A 21,810-nucleotide genomic window follows, 5' to 3' on the forward strand; every position below is an offset into this window, starting at 1 on the left:
TTTTGTTTTGTCAATGAGAGTGAAGAGGAAAAAGCCATTTTAAGGTATACTCTCCAACCTTGGATTTCTTTAATAACCTGCATGGGTTGATCAATCCTTCTTTTATGCAGAGCTTGATTACGCTTCCACCATATTATATTCAGAACAATGATGATGCCATATATTGAGGAGGGACTTATGGTTACCATGAAAGAGCCTTATCATTATTGTTTTCAGCCAGGAAATAAAAGAATCAAAGGTTGATGCTTCTATCTTAACTGGCAAACATCCAAACCACAAGGCTCGAACATATGGGTAGAAGATAAACAAATGCTCCAAGGATTCTAAACTGTCACAATCAAAAACACAGTGTGTGGTGATAGATAGATGATGCAAGTTTAGGATATCATTTGTTGGTAGGCCTTTGTGTAAGAATTTCCACATGAAAAACAAGAATTTTAGAGGAAGTGATAGGGACCAAAGGAAGTTCCAGAAATTATCATTTTGACACTGTAATTGCAAAGAACTACGCGATTGAATTTTGAACCCATCTCTAGCAGTGTAGAAACCAGAGGCATTAGCAGTCCATTAAAAAGAATCTTGCTGAGAAGAATTCGGAATTGGAATTGAAAGGATTTCTGTGATATTGTTCTCAAAGTAAAGAGACATGAGAAGAGGAAGGTTCCATCGGTGGGGGTTCCAGTTGAATGGAGTATGCAGTAAGAGATCTTTGACCTTGAATTGAATGCTAAGAATGATCTCGATTGCATAGGCCACCAAAGGTGGTGATTAAGAGGGATACAAGATGTAGGAGACATATTCCACCGAAGATTATCAATGATGAGACCTGAGCTATCAAGCAAACCCTTCCAAATCCAAGAAGTATTATAGGGCTTCAAAAGAAGGTCCTTATTATGTAAATCCACATATTTAATTTTTATTATTAGAGCCAGGATATTAGAGGGTTCCATGGATAGTATGCGCCAAACCTGTTTAGCAAGTAGGGAGTGATTGATGCATTTAGTAGGTCTTATGCCGAGCCCTCCTTGATCAACCGGGTGAAAGAGGAGGTCTTTTTTCTTCAAATGAATTTGATTCTTTCCATCCTTTTCACCTCGGAAGAAATTAATACAAAGACTATCCACTTTGTCATAGGTATAGAGTGGTAATTTGACGCAAGAGAGAATGTGTAGTTTGGCAGCCGATAAAATTGATTTGATGAGAGTTAGCCTGGAGGCTTGAGCTAGTAGTCTCATCTTCCAACCAGCAAGTTTTCTCTGCACTGCCGCTACAACTTGATCATAAATTAGCCTCTTTTGCCTTCCTGGGTCAATCCAAGTACCCATATATTTACCCAATCTAGATGAAAAATGGATGCCAAGAGTCTGAGAGAACTTCTTTTTGTTGTAGTGATTCACGGTAGGACTGAAAACTAGAGTTGATTTAGTATGGTTAATTTCCTATTCTAACTAGCAGCAATAAGTGTCAAGGGCGAATTTAATTGCAGCAATGTTTTGGTCAGATCCTTCAAAGAAAAATATGGAGTCATCGGCATAGAGAAGAAGGGATATAGACATAGCCTTTTGACAAATTTGAATCCCTTTCCACTGACCACTGGGGAGAACGGGTCACCCTGCGTATGCCTCTCTGAGGGTAGATAGGTTCAGTGCATTGACCATTTATCAGTATTTGATAATGGACTATAGACAGGCATTGGAAAGTCATATTAAGCCACTTGACTGGAAATCCCATCCTTTTCATGGTGGCAATTATGAAGGTCCCAAGATAAGTGATCAAATGTAAGGGTGAGTATTCGGTTATTCGGTTCAGTTAATAATAATAATTGAACTAACCGAATGACTGAATACTTCATATTTTCAACACCGAACCGAAACCGAACATGAACAACTGGCCAAACCGAATTAACCGAAATTAATTCGGTTCAGTTAGACAGTTTTTCAGTTATTGGGTCCTCTTTTGGGCTTTGTAATTTGTATATTCCAAATAATATAACAATGACCCAGGCAACAAAATAAACGTTCAAATAGTATTTTGAAAAGTGTAACAAAAGTTTAAACTTGACAATTGTATAACAACTAATTACAAGAAACCTGTCAACCTGAAAATAGAAACTAAAATACTAAAAATTTAAGCAATAACTAATAATCCACTTAATTCCAAGCGTAAATTCAAAAGAGCATACAAAGTACAAACTCCACAAATAAAAATCAATAAAAGCCAACCCCTATCTTAAGTCTTTTTTTGTCCCGTCAATTAAAATCTTTTCATTTATAAAATACCACAGACTCAGCTACATTCCTAAATGTAAAAAGGCAAAAAATTTAAACGCCTTTTAAGTTCCTCCAAAAGTAGAGATGTGTCCCCATAAATTTTAGCGATACTTAATGAAGCCAGTTTCCTTGGCATTGCTTCGGAAGCACTGGCGACAACATATAAGCCCATACACCTGGCAGGTGCGAGAACCAGGACCGTAGTTCTTAGGGTGAGAATTCCACACGTTGGAGTGACCCATCTTCAGCTGCGCCAAGAAACTCTGCTTCGGCTACCAAAGCTCGCGGCTGCTGATGAATGCACGTCCTATCTTATGTCTTTTCTTTATTGCATCTGCAATATACCTCTAATGCAATTCTTTTTGCAGATCTAAACATAAAGAAAAACAAAAGCAGACTACTAATTTCAAATACAAATATACTACCCAAATTAAATAAAATTGTTTTGCAATCATATTATGTTCTGTCTATGCAACATACTCGTATCAATTATCAACGAAAAACATAAATCACTCAAATAAAGAGGGAGCAATGAAAGGCATATGTGGATTATATAAAAAAATATTACAAAAAGATCATAGAACACTAGAACAGTAGCTGTTATCTCCATCTTGTGGTCCAATGAAAGGCATTTCTTCTCACCATCAATGACAGGGGCACAAAAGAACAAAGATCCAGCGATACAGCAATAAGACACTAATACGGCTGAAAAAATTTCTATAACTTGAATGCCATATGTCTCACCTCACCACAACGAAAATCAGAGGCGAGAAATCTCGGGACTGTAACTGGAAATCTGGAATGTGATGGCGAAGGAAGGAGAAGGCTGAAGGGAGAGGGATCGGAGGTCGCGATTGTGATGCTCCTATGTGAAGATCGATGGCGAGTGGTGAGTTGAGTGGCGACTGGCTGACTGCGATGTGACGGCGAAGGAAGGAGAAGGCCGAAAGGAAAGGGAGGTCGTGACTGTGATGCAACTAGATGAAGACCAAGAGTGAATCGGTGAGTGGTGCTGCGTTGTGACGGCGAAGAAGGAGAAAGCTGAAGGGAGAGGCCAAGAGGAAGGTTGCCGATCGCAACTCGTGAGATCGTGAGATCTAGGGCAAAGAGGGGAGTGACTGACTAAAAGGATAAAAGATTATGCGGGGTAGAAAGCACGTGTGAGAGGTGGAGGGGAGGGATAACTGGATAAGTGTGAAAAAATAAAATTGATAAAAAGTTAAAAAAAATAGTTTCCTCTCCCTATTTTTCAGTTATTCAGTTATAACTGAAATATTTTAAGAGACACCCAACTGAACACCAAAATAATCGGAAAAAAAACAAAAACTGAATAAACCGAATTAAATTTGATTCAGTTCGGTATTCGGTGTTCGATTCGGTTTTGTTCACCTCTTATCAAATCACTTAGAGAAGTCCATATCAAGTGCCCCTAGTTTTTTTTTTTTTCTTTTAGACCTTGAAATGTGAACTTGATTCACAAGATCCGCTGCCAGCAACATATTGTCTGAGATAAGCCTCCCCTTGAGACACGCATTCTGGATGGGCCCCATATATCTGGAAACGCATTCTGGAACTTCATCGTCTAATTAATGAACTGAAAAGTGAAACCCCAACAGCCACGTGTGGGGACGGGAAATGTGGATGTTAATTCCAGAGCCAACGCGTTCAGCTCAACCATCTCTGCTCAGGCAGCGTCAATGTCCTCCTGTACATTACGTAAAAGGAAAGTGGGGCCCACTTCTTCTTTTTGTCTGCAAATCCGGACCGCCCAGCAGACCGACACGCGATCCTAGCCGTCCGTTTGACTCAAACCCAGCCGCCTATATATTTACAGGGAAAAGTGTCCTCTCTCTGGCCGCGTTTGGATTTTTTTACTAGCGCCGCATTTAGATTTACTATAAATCAGAGTACAATGCCGGCTTGCCTTGTTTCTAAATAATAAATCTGGAGCATTTTACAGGCAAATCCAAGGGGAAGCAGCATGAATTACAGCACGAGTTGTCCTCAGTATTGCCTTCTCGTGCTCCTTCTCTTTTGCTTCTTCTCCACTTTTGCCCTCGGTGTCACTTCGCCAGATGAAGGTATACGCACGTATATAAAACTGGATCGTATATATTTTGTGTCCACGCACACATGCACACACATGAATCTTATTATGTCTATCTGTATATGTGCTTAGTGGAAGCTTTGAGAAAGATAGCTAGGAAACTGGGAAAGAAGGACTGGGACTTCAACGTAGATCCATGTACTACTTCTGGAACTTGTAACTGGACTACAGACGAAAGCGATAATGCCGTCGTCTGCAATTGTTTTCTTGGTGATAGTTTTTGTCATGTTACCAACATGTACGTGATCTCTTTCATTCATCTCTTTTTCTTTTTAATCTCAGTTTCTGTTAGTACAATTCTTTAGTAGTTTTCAAGATGAGAACACTTAGCCTGCAATTGTACGTTCTCTTGGGGTGATGGTGGTTTTTGTCGGAATCAAATCCTCTCTCAGTGCTACTTTCTAAAAATAATCTACTATTCATCTATCATATTTATCCATTTTATAATCAAATTGACTTAAATTTTTTCATTAATAAAATTTTGAATAGTAACTTTTTCCGTTTTTTTAATAAAAGACAAAATAATATATATATAATTTTAAAGTTTACAAAGTAAAAAAGTAGAAGAACTTAAGCTATGCCCTGAAAAATAAAAAAATGTATCAAAAAAATTTGCTTAAAAGAAAAAACAAGGAAATTATGAAGAAGAGACAGAATTTTTTACCATGTAAATGATGAAGTTTGATTTTGATGAGCAGCTGTAATATTAAAGAAGACTTTTTCAATCCAAATAAAGTGTAATAGTGACTCTTTTCCTCAATTTCCCCTGCATTTTTATATGTATAAAAGTAAACAAACTCTTTTTCGTAGTTTGCTAACTGAATATGTAATTGCTCTTAACATAAAAAATTGCAATTTTGGTAAAATTAACCGTCATTAGTCACATTTCTCAGTCATCCGTATCGAGCAACATAGATTTTTCTATTTTTTTTTTAAAAATCAAACGCTATATTACCTGCTAACTTACAACGATTTAGAACTTTTTTTTTTTGGAAGACTTTCACAAAGTTATTGACAACCAAATTCGTGAACAATGAATAAACTATAGAATTATAATATTATATTGGTAGTTTTTATAAAATATAAAATACATTCTAAATCACACAATCTACAAATTATAAACATTAATTTTGACTATATTTTAAAATCTAATTATTATAAACATAATAATACTTTATTATATCTAAGATGAGAACCCAATTAATTTTTTCATTGTTGTTGTTATCATTATGTAATATTTAATTTGACCATCTTCGCCTTTACGGCGCGGAATGAACGTGCAGTACCCTGAAGTCTCAAAATCTCTCGGGGATTCTGCCGCTAGAATTGAGGGAGCTATCTTACCTTACGGAAATGTATGTGCTTCTAAAACTTGAACTCACACATCTAGGGACACTGCGCTTCTTTCATCAAATCGATTTCTTTCTCTATTGTGTGCACAGTGATCTCGCTCGCAATTACCTCAACGGCACAATCCCTCCAGAATGGGGCTCCACACAACTTACCAAAATGTACTCTGTCCTCTCTTACATTTTGATTTTGATCGAGTATAGAGAATATGATTACGGTTTCGTCCAATTAACATGAATCTAATGATGCATTGTTCTTAATTATACTGTAGTTCGGTTTATGGAAATCGACTGACGGGTACAATTCCACGAGAGCTAGGAAGCATTTCCACTCTCCAGAGTCTGTGAGTTCTGTCAATTATAACCTGAACGAATTGTTTCCCCAAAGCTTTTGTGGAAATTAACTTGGCCTAAAATGGACAGGAACCTAGAGCACAATCAATTTTCTGGAAATCTTCCTCCGGAGCTTGGGAGTCTCACCAAACTTGGAAGATTGTAAGCCTTTGTTTTGATTTTCCGTTTGTAATCCTGTGTTAAATTCTTAGTTTAATCTGTCCGTATGCTCGTTCATTGACCATGTGCTTTGAAATTTGAACTCCATTTGCTTATGTTCATAATCTGTCCTTGTCAACCCAGGCTGCTTAACTCCAATAATTTTACCGGAGAGTTACCTCCTACATTAGCCAATCTCACTGCACTGCGAGAATTGTAAGCTTCCTCTTTTATCATACTCTCATTGCCATGATGAATAAACTATGTTGCTTATTTCAGTTCAACAGTCTAAACTAACAGTCACTTTTCCTGCTTGCACCACACATGGGCTGATGGCAGTGAAATTGGGGATAATCAATTTTCTGGGAAGATACCCGATTTTATTCAGAACTGGACGAGTCTCGAGAGATTGTAAGAAAATCTCTCTTCCTTTTCCTCCCCTTATCAACTCCCATTTCTTTCAATTCTTGAAACGCTCAGCGCCTTTTAATCTGAATGAACGATTTTTCATTTTGTCAGGAGGATCGTAGGCAGTGGTTTAAGTGGGCCAATTCCTTCAGTATTCTCACTAATGAAAAATCTGAGAGAATTGTAAGTATGGTGTGATGATTTCGTTGTAGGTGAGGTTTTAAAAATCACTTGCACTTTAATTATGTTTGACTATGACTGTAAATGACGTGTCCGCAGGATTATTAGTGACCTCAATGGATCTGAATATTTGCCTTTGCCAGAACTTATGAACTTGACAAACCTGAAAACACTGTGAGTTAAATTATTGTTTTGACTATATATATTCTTAACCCTGCTTCCCTTTTGAGTCATTTACAATTATTGTTTTTGACATATGTCTCCCTGATGCAATTATTTGGGAAAGGAAAATAGATATGAGAGGTAACGATGTTTGTCTGGAGAGCATTTCATGCTCATAAAAAATATGAGCTTGAAATGCTCATTTTGGATGATCCAGATTTAATTTAAATATACTTTATATTTTGAATAATTTTTTATTCTAATAGATATAAAATTTAAAATAAAAAGAATCTTATATTTTTTTAAAAAACAATTTTATTATTAAAAAATTACATACTAAAAATTTTAAATCTCAATGGTTGAAATAAGATTTTAGATGCCAGATTTTATGATTAGACGAGGACGCTGACAATCTGATTGTTTTACAGGATTTTGAGGAATTGCAAGATTAATGGAACGATACATCCATATCTTGGGAGTATGCAAAATTTAAATAAAATGTAAGTGCTCGTTTCTTTATAATTACTAACTAGAACAATATCCCCCATGTTCTATTAGAGTAATCAAAAAATGGGATAAAAAATGCAAAAGCAAATTGTAACTTTGTTTCAATACACAAATATACACCCCGTTTCAAACTACGTACATTGCCTCATTTTTGTTTCTAAAATTAATGAATGTTACTTTAAACTTTTAAAAAGACGTATGAAACAAAACAATTTTTTCAAAAGACATATTTTTATAATGGAAGGAGTAATATATTATTCTATTTATTATTAATAAAGCAATTTATTTAAATTTATATTACTTCTGGTCCTTAATATAAGAGTTAGTTGACTAATTAGAGTATATTAAGAAAATTAGTTATGTTAGTTTTTTTATAATAAATGGATGTTTTTTTTTAAAAAAATATCACTGCTAATCAAATATATTGATTAGAACTACAATTATTACAGAGACTACCTTAAAAAAATGGATAAATATGAGAGACAAAATAAATTGGGATCTTATATTTAAAACTAAAATAAAAGTCAAACGAGTTCTTATATTAAGAATAAGAAGTAATATATTTCAATTTATAAGGCGTTTTACAGAATCCTAAGAGTAATTAAAACTTTTTTTTTTTAAAACTACCTAAGATGCGCTTGAGGATGCAAACAAATAATTATTAGGATTAGATGAATTTGAAAAGAATTTAAAATATCAACTAACAAACAATTTTTCTTAACGAACGTTAGTTTATTAAAAATATCTGATAACAATAAACGAAGAGAGTACTACTAATTTTGCGATCCTTTCTTCTACATTTATTAAGACATTTTTTTGTGACAATTTATTAAGACATTTTTATGCATGTGTATATATGCAGAGACTTGAGCTTCAACAATTTGACGGGAGATATCCCGCCCACCTTTAAGACGCAAAAGAGACATCAGTATGTGTAAGAAATCTTTCTTTCTTTCTGTTTTTTGGGTTCTTCTAAAATATCAATGTTGGCTTCTATCATTTTCTTGAAATTTCTTTTGTGTAGATTTTTGACAAAAAACCTTCTCACTGGACAAATACCTCCATGGATAGATGACAGGGATACCAAAGTAAACCTGTGAGTTTTCTTTCCGATGCTTCACACATGCGCTGTGAAGGGCTTTACTCGATAAGATTTCTGGGAAGATGAAAGTTAGGTTACAAAAGAATGAAAAGATTGAATTAATAACGAATAAGGGTATCTTTGCATCTTTTTATGTTAAACTCTTATAAGCACTTTCGCATACCTCATTTTTCATAAATTGTTATCGAAAAGTTGTTTATGAATCATTTAAACAAGCCCAAAGTATTTAATAGTTCTTTTAAACTTTGCAGGTACATTATTTATATGTACTAATCCTTAGCTTGATAAAATTGTCTCATGATTAAAAAAAATAAGATACTTTTAAATATTAGGCCTGTTTAAAATCATCAATCACGAGAGAAAATGTGACATATTTTTTTGTTTTAAAAATCACTTTTTAATAGTGAGTTTAGATACAGGCAAAACTGTCCTTGCGATAACCAAGGGTTAACAGAGAAATACCGATTTAATTTCTCTTGGATTTTGTATGACGCATTTTTTTTCTTTTTCATGTAAACGAAGCATGAAGTAAAACAAAAATGTTAATTTGAAAAATTGATTTCAGGTTAAAATGAAAATATTATATAATAAAAATTGTCCGGATGGGCTCATCTCTAGAATTTACAGAGAGATGGGATCAGTTCTTTGCTCCTGCTCTCATGTGGTTTCCACTCTTTCTCCTTTGCTCTTTTCGTTCAGCAATCGACGCCCAGCAGCTCCTTCCTCATTTCTGAATGTCCCTTCGTTCCCTGTCTTTTCTTTTCCTTTTTTCGGCTTATTGTTCCCATTTGCGACTGCCAAGTGCCAACCAAATGTATATGAAGAGTGGTCATGTAAATACATGAGTAATTGAAAACGGGTTATTAGAGAGTCCTTTGACACACAATTATATATGCAGTCCTGTGAAATATGACTTGCATATAAGAGGGTCGATGACAGTTTCCTTCATAAGGGTTTACTTCCTGAACTCTCTCATTTTTGAAGCTTTCTGCTCATGAATGGACTTCGATTATCGCACATTAGATTTATGCATTGAATTACACCTGTGAATCTTGAAGCTGATATGCTTTGGTTTGTTTAGAATCTCCAAATGATTCCTTATGATTCTTTGTTGCATCTTTCCAAGATTTTGAAATTTCTACTTTCACTTGTACATAGAGATCTTTCATACAATAACTTCAACAGTGGAAACTCAGAGCAGCAATGTTCAAAATCTAATAACGTGTAAGCGCGCTTGCACGCACACATATTTTATGCATTCGATATCAACTTTATAATCCTATCTGATCCCTATCAATCTCTCACATGCCATAGGAACCTCTTTGCAAGCTCGTCAATGGCCAACAACTCGTAAGTTTCATCCGCTAAACTCAACATGCGATATTTTCATTACTATATGTAGCTTTAATCTTTTCTGACTTTTTCACGCCCTTTCCACCTTACTCTCAGAGGAATGCCCACGTGTCTAAGAAGCGTTAGCTGCACTGAAAGTAAGTTTACGTATAACTTTTTCGCGTCGCACTTTTTAGGTCTCAGTATCTCACTCTGCTTGCTTTAGCATTTGGAATATGGATGGACTTTGGAGGTACTTTAATTGCGGGGTCCAAGTACAAGGGGGAAAGTACATCAAAACCTTTTTCTAACACTATGCCATGTTATTTGATTCGACGGAGCCTATTCTATATTATCCTATCGTTGTAAATGTAAGTTCCTCACGTAGCCTGGTTCATTTCGGCCGCGATTAACCCTATTTTACGTGTTCCAGAATCGCGCTCTCTCTATATAAATTGTGGTGGAGAGTCGGCAACCGTCAGTGACGGTAAAACATATGAAGGTGATTTAGATGATGCTGGACCTGCTAGATTCCTCAGGGAAGGTAGAAACTGGGCATTTAGCACCACTGGCTATTACTTGGATGCTAATGCTACCACAGACTACCATGTTACCTCTGCGAACAAGTCTAGGCTTTCTATGATCGATGCTGGACTGTATAAGAATGCCCGTGTTACTCCTATTTCTCTGACTTATTATGGCTTTTGCCTGGAAAATGGAAAATACAGAGTGAACCTTCATTTTGCGGAGATAATGTTCACTGATGATCAAACATATAGCAGCCTTGGAAGGCGTTTATTTGACGTCTACATTCAGGTGCATGTTTTCTTCATTTTTCTACCTTTTTACCAATTGTCAGGCTCACGTTTGATACTGAACAAAGATTTTTAACTAGCTCGAGTGTTGAACCTTTCCCGTAGGTGTGACGTGCTAAGCTGACTTAGACTAGGAACGGCACTTTTACATGCTTTTAAGATAATATTACACAATCATAAAGAATTTCTCCGTCACATCCCCTTCCCCCATATGAATCCAAGTTTTCTCACATCCAATATACATAATATCAAATTTGTAGGGATATTGTTTTCCTAGTGGTGTGACTTCCGGTATAAAACTGCTGACAGAATATTGGGAAAAGGACACTTTCGAACCAATGCATCTAATTAATTACAGGTCAGGACCAAGTATTTCAAAGTTTTGATAAAAGACCCTGGTATCCTAAAAATTGAAAGATTAGTTATAACTTATCATATAGTTGAGTAGTAGATTGCGAGAGGTAAGTGTCAAACCCTTGCAACTCCATGTATTAACTGAAATTTTTTTCTTCATTCATCCATATCAATTAAAAGTTGAAATATATACAGTTAAAAACTTTTCGCACAAATGCCAAATTTTACAAGATAGTGTGAAATTTGCGTACTTATTTTTAAATAATTTCTAAAATTGAAACATCAATTGCAATTTTTCACATATATCTATATCAAATTATGGGGAGTCCATTTGAACTTCCCGAATATATAGACAAATATATATATATTGACGAAATAAGATTCTTATTTTCAAATCTTCTATATGAATAGTTGAAAAATTTGTTCCTGTCAGATTTCGAAAGATTAAAAAAAAAAACTTGTTTGACTGACACTTATATTTTGAAATCTACCCCTGATTATCTAATAATTTTTCACTGACTCGAGCTTTTAAGTTTTAACATGCATGGAACATTTCATGGGAAAAAAAGATAATTAAGTAATTTCATTTTTTATATTTAAATATTATTATGCACCTTCGTTTCTTTATTGGATCCCAAAGTTTCATTTCCCCTAGAATATTTCCAACCGTCTAAAAACTGTAGTGGTAGCCATCATGCATGAAGCGCTAAGGTTTGGACTGAAATCTTGTAGGGAAAGAGGGTGCTAGCGAACTTCAACATTGCTGAAGAAGCAGGAGGAGTGGGAAAGGAGGTAATAAGACCATTCACTACTGATGTCACTGATAATACCTTGGAGATTAGATTCTACTGGGCAGGAAAAGGGACAACCGCAATCCCAGATAGATCAGTATACGGTCCTCTTATATCGGCTATATCCGTGGAATATGGTGGGTTGTACACTACTCGATCGTTTTAAATTTTCTGCCACCATCTGGGTGGTACCATTATCTTCATCTAATACATAAAACTGTTTCATTAAAACCAAACAGACTCAGATAATGGATTATCTACTGGGGCTGTGGTAGGAGTTGTGGTTGCAGGAGTTGTTATTGTGATCTTGGTATTAGGTATACTTTGGTGGAGAGGCTGTATAGGACGCAGAAGTTCATTGGCGAAAGGTAATTACAAAGCAACTCCGCACTGCTAACCAATCCTTTCATGTAAAACTCAGATGCTTCTGTCTGGAATTGGGCTCTGTTGATTTGTGTAGCATGAATTTTGGTGTACTCTTACTTCATTTTAAGATGGGAATTATTTCATCTCATGCATCATCTTTGCACGACTGTGACTCAAAATTTGATGAAAATTCTAGCTCTCTGACTTTTTTTTTCTTTTACTGACAGATCTTGAGGGTTTGGATCTTAGAACTGGTATATTCACCTTCAAGGAAATCAAAGCAGCAACCAACAACTTCAATACAGCTAATAAGATCGGAGAAGGAGGGTTTGGTCCTGTTTATAAGGTTATACACGGCATGACAAATATTCTATTAATTGCATGATTGACCAATTGCCTTTGCGGTTCTTATTTACTTGAAAATCCATTTCAACTTTCCTATAACTTCTATGTCATATCCAAAATTGCAGGGTATACTCCCAAATGGCACAATTATTGCAGTTAAGAAGCTGTCCACCAAATCAAAACAAGGAAATCGTGAATTTATAAATGAAATAGGCATGATTTCTGCTTTGCAGCACCCCTATCTGGTTAAGCTTTATGGCTGTTGTGTTGAAGGAGATCAACTGTTGTTAATATATGAGTTCGCGGATAACAATAGTCTAGCCCGTGCTTTATTTGGTAAATTGTTAAACTTCTTTTTGCTTGTTTGATTTGTAATAATCCAATATCTTACAACAAGTATACTTGGCCATATGATAATGTTGTCTAATTATTATTACGTTCACAAATGAAGGTTCAAAGGAATTTCAATTAAAATTAGATTGGCCAACAAGACACAAGATTTGTGTTGGGATTGCTCGAGGTTTAGCATTCCTCCATGAAGAATCAAGATTGAAGATTGTTCATAGAGACATTAAGGCCACTAATGTGCTACTTGATAAAGATCTCAATCCCAAGATATCGGATTTTGGTTTGGCTAAACTTGTTGAAGAGGACAATACTCACATAAGCACTCGAATTGCTGGCACTTAGTGAGTTTCTTCTTTTAAATAAACTTCTTTCGGGAATTTTGACTCTAATTTTCTTTTTATTTCTAACATAATGTAACGGATATACTTTTTATTCCTATAGTGGATATATGGCACCTGAATATGCGATGCATGGTTACTTAACTGACAAAGCAGATGTCTATAGTTTTGGAATTGTTGCCTTGGAAATTGTCAGTGGAAGGGTCAACAACATTCGCCAAGAAAAGGATGAAGCAATCTATCTTCTTGACTGGGTAAAATATTCTCAAGCTATCTAGTAATCATGTCAATTTATCTAGACAGTGTCTACAGTACAGGGGGCCTTTTGTTTTTCAGTGTCCATCTAGTATCAAAACAACCCTTTTCAGAGCCATTGCACACTGATCAAAATATAAGTAAACTACTTGTGTAATCTCCACCTTAAAGATATCTAAACAACTTTCATGAGTTTTTTCTTGCTTCTGCCCTGAGAATTTTACCAACGTCTTACGATGAGATCTTTTCAATTCAAACTTCAGCTTTATGGTTTTGGTTGCTTCTTTCTGGTGCAAGCTATACCAGAAAAGAATGCTTCCATTTCGTCTTTCCTGCATAATCTGAGAGTTCTTTCGTTCTCCCTGCAATTTTTATTGTTTCCAAGGATGGATTTAGTTTGATTATATATTGGATTTTGATTTCACCAGGCACGTCTCTTGAAAGAAAAAGGGGAGTTACTAGAGCTAGTTGATCGAAGGTTGGGCTCAAACTTTGACAAGGAGGAAGCAATGGTGATGATCCAAGTGGCTCTCTTGTGTACCAATGTCACCCCAGCTCTCAGGCCTACCATGTCTTCAGTGGTAAGCATGCTTGAAGGTAAAAGTGTGGTTAAGGAGATAGTTTCAGAGTCAAGTGAGGTATTGGATGAGATGAATTTGGAGGTAATGAGGATGTTATACAACCAGTTGGATGAAAATATGATGACTCAGATTCAAGAACAAGGTGCATGAGTGGACGAACTGTGGGCTGCTCCTTCAGCATCAGCATCAGATCTTTTATCCTCTGCATTTGGACTCCTCTATGTGGAATAGAAGAGACTAGATTGTCTCATGACCTCAACAAACTACATCTTCTGTACCATTCTTGTTATGGCTTGCCACGAACTGATGTTCTAATTCTTCTGTGATATGCTTTTATTGATATAGAATGCGATGCTTATTTAAGTGGGTTGGCTTTCTCATCTCAACAGTTAAATATTGGAAAGGTTTTCTCATCTTCCCCTCACATACGTGCACCATAGTTTAATAAACTGTGTTGGAGAGAACAATTCCTTAGACCTCATCATATTTACTTCAATAGAGGTCGAGCGGACATCATTCCTCTTGAATTAAGTCAACCTCAGCCTCTCATTTTTGTTTCACTTCACTTGCGCGAGTAACAAGTCACAATATTCACACACTTCATGGTTATAACTCATTGCATATGTATACCATATCTGGAAGTAACTGCTTTCCACAATTTCTTAACTGAATATTCTCTTGTAAAATTCAGCAGCCACTGAATCAGTAGATCAGCGTCGAGCATCACAGCGTTTTCTTGCTTTTAATCACAAAATGATCGATATAAAATTTCTTGTATACAATTATCCAGCATACGGTGTTTTTCGATACTACTATCAGATTTTTGAGCAATTGACTAATTTTTTTTTTGGGGTTGTTTGCACGCAATGATCCCATATTACTACAAAAAGAATATGTAACGTCGAGAAAACATGGCAGTTAAAAAGAAAAACACCGTGAAAAAAAAAAGTAGTGATATTATTAACTTTTCACGGCGGCTATTAAGATAAACAATTACTGTGGAAAGTATTTTTGATGGCAGTTAAATTAAATAACCGCAGTTCAAAGTACTTTCAATGGCGGTTATCTTAATAATCACTGCAAAAAGTTTTAAACATAACCCTATTGCATATTTTCTTTTTCACAGTTTTACAGTTTCACAGTCCAGTGCACTGTGGTCTCCCTCTGTCCCACCACCGAAATTACAATACCAGCAAATCCTTATTGTTTCCCACCGTTTTTGTCCTTCATTAGCATTGTGGTTGATTTCTGCCGTCTCCCACCGTCTTCCGCCAGGGATTGTTGCCTCTTCTCATGTTTTAATCATCTCCTACTAAGTGAGTTTCCTCTTCATTAATTCTTTTCAGTTTTTCATGGTGTCTTGAATGTTTTGATAATAGAAATTTATTGTATTTCAAATGGATTGATTGGTTTTACATTTTAGATGTCTTGCATTGTTTATTTTGCATATTTTATGTGCTTGAGGAGTTGATTGGTAACATTTGGAGTTAAAAAACCTCAATTATTTCCTATACAAGGTATTAGAAACATGTTTAAATGTTTAAAATTGATTAGTTCTTAAGTTTTAAATTTTTTAAATAATTTTTGGGTTAATTAATCCGCAAGTCCTTATAGTTTCAACTAATTTTGAATCAAATCCTTATAGTTTTTTTTTATTAAGTCCTTATACTTTTACCTGTTTTTAATTAGGTCCTTGCACTTATTTTTCTTTTTATTAAGTCCTTATAATTTCACTAAATTTTTAATAATGTCCATGTAGTTTTAATTTTTATTTATTAATTAAATATAAACTTAATTAAATAGATTAATACTGAAATATAAAATATTAATAATTAAATTAAATTAATAATTATATAATAAAAATAAGTAATATAAATAATTAATTCAGGAAATTTTTTTGGAACAATTAATTTTTTTGTTGAAAAAATAAAATTATTATAATAATTCATTATTTCTAGAATATTATTGTTTATAAACTAATATTAAATAATATATACTATTTTATGTTTATAGAATAGTATTATTAGAATTTATAAAATAAAGAATAAAAAATTCAGGGACTCAATTAAAAATAAGGTAAATTTATAAGGACTTGATAAAAAGAAAAATAAATAGAAGGACCTGATTAAAAACATGCAAAAGTATAAGGATTTGATAAAAGGAAAAAAAATTATAGGGACCTGATTCAAAATTGATTGAAACTATAAAGACTTGCAGATTAATTAACCCATAATTTTTTGATATTTTATTTCGAATATTTGTTATAAATTTGAGAATTCACTAATAAATAATCTGTTAACTGTTTTGACCAATTTTTTTTTCTTTATGAACTTTGATTGATGGTAAAATGTTGTTTAAAATTTCATGATAAATGGATATTATTTGTGTTTCCATTTTGGATTTAAAAGTTTTAGCTTTAAGAATCTTTATTCATTAAATTAGCTTGAAATTGAATTGTTATTTTTGTTTTGTTAGTTATAATTCTTCAAATTTATCTTGTGTTTGTTTATTATATTGTTGTTTTATTGATTAATTGATTTGTCCATTGTTTAAATAATTTGAGATTTGTTCTAGGGGAAATTTTGTCAAAATTTTTATAAAATAAAAAGATATTATTTTTAATTTGTAATTAAGTATTAGTCAACTTTAATTTATTGAATAATACTTAATTATTTTATTTATTTAAATATTTGAATTAAACAGTTAAAATTGAGCTGGACAGTACTTTGTTAGCATGATAAGGGATACTTTGTCAATAACATTACTAGAGAATTTTGAAATTATAAAATAATTAAGTTATTTATCATATTTTAGTTCATTGTTTGATTATTAACTAGTTAAGTAGTTGTTCATTATAATGTATAATTGATTGAATAAAAATTGAGTGTTAGTGGTAGGATTGAGTTTATGTCCTGAAAGGATTTTGCATATTCTTCTACTCTGCTAATCGTAGTTAGATTTATAAATTGCAGGGAGGTTATATAGGAAATTCAACACAGAATTTTTTTTAAAAAAAGATTTTTTAACATGTAATATTCTCCTTATAATATTGATGGAATTTACTGCGCTTCCAAAACTGTCATGGAAAGCCTTTTTTAACCGCAGTTAAAGGCTTTTTTTCTAATATTGCCATTCACAAGTTTCCATAATGTAACGTGTAATTAATATGAATATGATGACGAAGCACTTTTCTTAATTTTCTGAAAGTCGACTGAAGGATATAATTCCACGAGCGATTTCATAAGCTTATTTGGATAATCATGGTGGAAAAATATTTTCATTTTTTTATTTGATAAGTTTTTCACTTAACTCTGTTTATTAATCTTCTTAGTTTATATAAAATATTCTTTTGCAGTCAATTTATATAAAATATTTAACAACTAGTTCTTAAAGAACTATGACCCACGCGCAGAAATTTGGTCCCCCCGTGAGAAGATCGCCCGTGGCTTCTTTATATGGGTTGCCAGATGGGCCCTCAAGTTTCTACTAATCCTATTCATTTACAAGATATTCTTTTAATGTTATTTATAAGGCACTTTTTAAGACTTTTTTTTTTTTGCATGTTTCATATAAAATAAAGAATCTTAAAATGTATTAATTTTTATTTAAATATAAATTTTTTAGCTTTACTCGTATTGATATATACACTTTTAAAAAATTATTTATGTCATAATAGACAAAAGATAAAATAATATATTTATATTAAAAATTTAATAAAATAATTTGTAAATAGGATTATTTTTCTCTAGACGAAAGAAGTACATGGAAGAGGGACTTTATGAATTTTCAAACAAGGGAAAGCACCAATACGAGGTAGAGACAGATGCGGCACACTGGCAGTTCTCTTCCCCTCTACTGTATCTATCCGTGCAATCATTAACCAAACTAGCAAAGTCTCCGAGTCATCTACTTCTCTGCAGGCACTGTCGGTGCTAATCTAATGAATTACATCCGTGTCTTTTTTTTTTCTTTTTAATAAAAAAATATCGGAACAAATCATATGGATAAAAAAAACAAAAAAATTATAATGAGGTTCTGAAAAAAAATAATTATAAAATAAATTTCAGAAGTTGTTATTTTTTATTCTGAAACCTGTCACTACAGATTCCTTATATTATTATTTGAACCTTTTAATAATTATCTTTCATTTTTTGGATTTGATTATGATTCTCTCTAAAAAAAATTAGTTAAAATTAATTAAAAATAATAAATAAATAAAAATTATAAATTTTTTTCAAAAATGCTTTTACTTATGAGATGAATGAATGGTGTTGCGAAAAATGAGATAATAAATAATTCCTTCACTGCACAATAAAAATTATTTTAACCATTAACCAATTTCTTAATATAAAAAAATATAGTTGATTCATTAAATAGTAAGTCAAAGATGTGAGAAATATTTACCTGGGGTCACAGTAATGGCAGATATTAGAGGTCCATATACACCTCTATTTGGAATAGCAGTAGTTCCTTTCCCTACCCAGTATAAATGGATCTCCAAGGTGCTATCATTCACATGAACATCAAATTCCCTCGTGATGCCCTTACCAACTCCACCTGCCTTCTTCGCAATGTTGAAATATTTCAAGTATTTAAACCTTGTGAGAATGCAAGAAAGAATTTAGCTTTAAAACTTTAGTTTTGTAGCAAAAACGAAATACAACGAATGATAAAAATGTAAGAAGCAGTAGAAACAATCTAACAAAGTATATCCCTTCATCACTCACCTGAATTGAAACATCAAACATGCGCACACCAAGGCTGCTATATGTTTGGTCATCAGAAAACATTATCTCAGCAAAATGGAGCTTTACTTTATACTTGCCATTCATCATATATGAGCCATAGTACTTAAGCGATGTAGGGCTAAGACGAGCTGTTTGGTAGTATTTTGGGCTACTCCCATTCAAGGAAGATGAATTTGTTGCTACAAAATCAGCGCTCCCATTATTCATGAATACTCCTGTACTGTTATAAGCCCAGTTGTTCTGAAAATTAAAGTATGAAATGCCATCTGGAGTTAAATCTTCTTCATATTCGTGACCATTGAACTCCATCTTGGGTCCTCCACAGTTTATGAACAGCGAATCATCTACATTAAAAAAAAACACACACACACACACACACACACACGTGTTAAGTAGGAGAAATTATGATAGATTCACTTAACAAAGTCTTTTGTAGTGCACAAAAACATGATTGATGTACTACGTCTCAACTCACAATCTGAGTTTCCCTCACAAGGTAGGCCCTTCTTCAAACACAAGAGTCTACAAAATGAACATTTTGTTTCCACAGATTATTTAAAGAGATAGATAACTAAAACTAAAAATTTGCAACAGGCACACCATAAGCAAGAACTCACGGATTGCTGACTGAAGATGAGAGACTAGAAGCCAAATTCCTGCCCATCAATATAATTAGTAGTCAATATTAAGCATTAAGAATATAGACACAAAAGTCTCTATGTGATTGATTAAACAAAAAGAAGCTTACACATCCAAAAGATGGCAACGAGATGCAGAAGCCTCAGTAAAATTGTTGCAAGATAAATCACTGAAAAATATCATGGGATTAAAATGTTTAGTTTCTTCTCTAATGTGGCATGTTGTAGGAATCACGTCTCGAGGCTTGAGTGGTGTCACTGCTGGCATGAAGGAATGTCCACCATGTTAATAAAGATTTCTTCTCCACTGGACTTCATTTCCTCTGATGTTGCAAGCATCTTTTACTAAATTTCATTGACCTCCACTTGAACATGATGCAAAATATGAGCGATGCTGGGTGTGAATCTAACGAAGGAGGAGGTGAGCGATGTTGGTAAGGTGGAGGATGAGGTAAGAAACGGTGGTCATCAGCAATGTCAAAAAGGTGGAGGAGGAAATGAGCAATGGCGGAGATGAGCAATTTCAAAAAGGTGGAGAAGGTAATGGAAGGAGAGAGGTGAAAGATAAGAGTGGGAAGGGAAGAAAGACGATATTAGTATATAATTTTTCGAGGTTATTTTTTGCCTTTTCACATTAAATATTGAGGGTAAAAAAGACATTTGAAACTTCGCAAAGCATGGTAAAATCTATTTACAAAGGAGGACCTATGAATGGGAATTACCAAAAATTATGCAATTTGGATTACCATTGCAATGATTATTATCATGAAAAGGTCCAACCAAACACAAACATCATGGTAATGTAATTTGGATTGCCATCGCAAGAATGCAATGGGGTTGAACCAAATGCGCTCGTAGTCTTTATCCATAAAAAATATATATAATTCACATGAAAATATTTCTCCTGAATTATAATATCACACATATCAAGATATCACATCATTAATCAATCGCAATTAGAATCTTTAGAAGCAATACTATTCAAGATACTGTTACGTATTAAATGTAGATACTTTTCCCAATAGATATTTAAATTTTAGTTTGTTATTGTAAAGAATTAGCCCATTCTCTTAAACTCAACCCTATTAATTAGTAGTACGATTTTTTTTATTTATAATAATGTTTAGAAAAAGTAATCAACCTCGATTGTTTCGTGAACACTACAAAGTCAAAAACAAACAACTCATATCAAGCGTGAAACCAAACCATGCAATCTTGTCTTGAGTTGGAATGGGCGTTGGAATGGTTCAAGAGTTGAAAGCAATTAGAGTTGATAAGGGGGACAAAAAGGAAGAGATCAGAGTTTCGTACATTCTCTCGAGACTTGTCCAATTCTGAATAAAATCGTGTATCTTCCCATAAAATTGATTGTCTCCAATTCCACTGCCATTATGTGCGATGCAAGAAGGAAAACTTACGTTAGTTTAGACTTTATTTGAACTGAAATAAACAACATATATAGTTTAGTCATGAGGACAATGAGACTATAATAACGGAAGAAGCTTACAATTCTCGCAGTGCAGTGAGCTTGGCTAATGTAGGAGATAATTCTCCAGTAAAGTTATTGGAGTTAAGCGGGCTTGGTTGACAACCAACAGATTATATATGAACATAAGCAAATGGATCGAATTCAAATTTCATTAAATTAGTACGTTGACACAGTGATTGCAAATGGCAAATCAAAACATGGGCTTATTACAATCTTTTAATCTTGATGAGACTCCCAAGCTCCGGAGGAAGACTTACAGAAAATTGATTGAACTCCAAGCCCCTATCCATCTTATTAGGCCAAGTTAAAGTTTTCACGAAATAAAAAAGGGGAAACAATTCGTTATTATATAGAATTGACAGAACTCAAACTCTGGAGAGTAGAAATGTTTCCTAGCTCTGGTGGGATCGTTTCCGTAAGCCGATTTCCGAAAACCGAACTATGGTAATTAAGAACAACGCATCCATTATCAGATTCATGTTAACTAGACGAAACTGTAATCATGTTCTCTAAACTCGATCAAAATCAAAATGTGAGAGAGGGGAGATGACATTATGGCAAGTTTCTTGGAGACCCATTCCTGAGGGATTTTGCCGCTAAGGTAATTGCGAGTGAGATCGCTATATATGCGCACAAAAGAGAAAGAAATCAATTGATCGATGATGACACAAAGCTCAATGTCACTAAATGTGAGAGTTTCAGTTTAAAAACGGGTTAAACTGCAAATTTGTCCAGAAAATTTTGTTTAGAAGAGATGAGCACTCAAATTTTTGTGTGGGCAAATTTATCCCTACAAGTTTAAAATTATAGCAGTTTTGACCCTTATCGTCAAG

The 21,810-nt window shown here is 34.0% G+C and overlaps 1 protein-coding gene and 1 pseudogene across 1 annotated transcript; one reads left to right on the forward strand and one right to left on the reverse strand.

The window, feature by feature from the left end:
• Nucleotides 1-2,371: 2,371 nt before the first annotated feature.
• On the reverse strand, nucleotides 2,372-2,568 carry LOC114722067 (40S ribosomal protein S29-like). The gene has a single exon (XM_028907995.1). The coding sequence runs from the start codon at nucleotides 2,510-2,512 to the stop codon at nucleotides 2,372-2,374; it is 141 nt and encodes a 46-aa protein (XP_028763828.1). The 5' UTR covers nucleotides 2,513-2,568.
• Nucleotides 2,569-3,905: 1,337 nt separating this feature from the next.
• LOC114722001 (probable leucine-rich repeat receptor-like serine/threonine-protein kinase At3g14840) lies at nucleotides 3,906-14,419 on the forward strand (annotated as a pseudogene).
• The last annotated feature ends 7,391 nt before the right edge of the window (nucleotides 14,420-21,810 follow it).

The sequence above is a fragment of the Neltuma alba genome, unplaced genomic scaffold (genome assembly GCF_004799145.2).
Source record: "Neltuma alba isolate B1F8T4 unplaced genomic scaffold, ASM479914v2 tig00012081_pilon, whole genome shotgun sequence".
In the NCBI taxonomy this organism is placed as follows: domain Eukaryota; kingdom Viridiplantae; phylum Streptophyta; class Magnoliopsida; order Fabales; family Fabaceae; genus Neltuma; species Neltuma alba.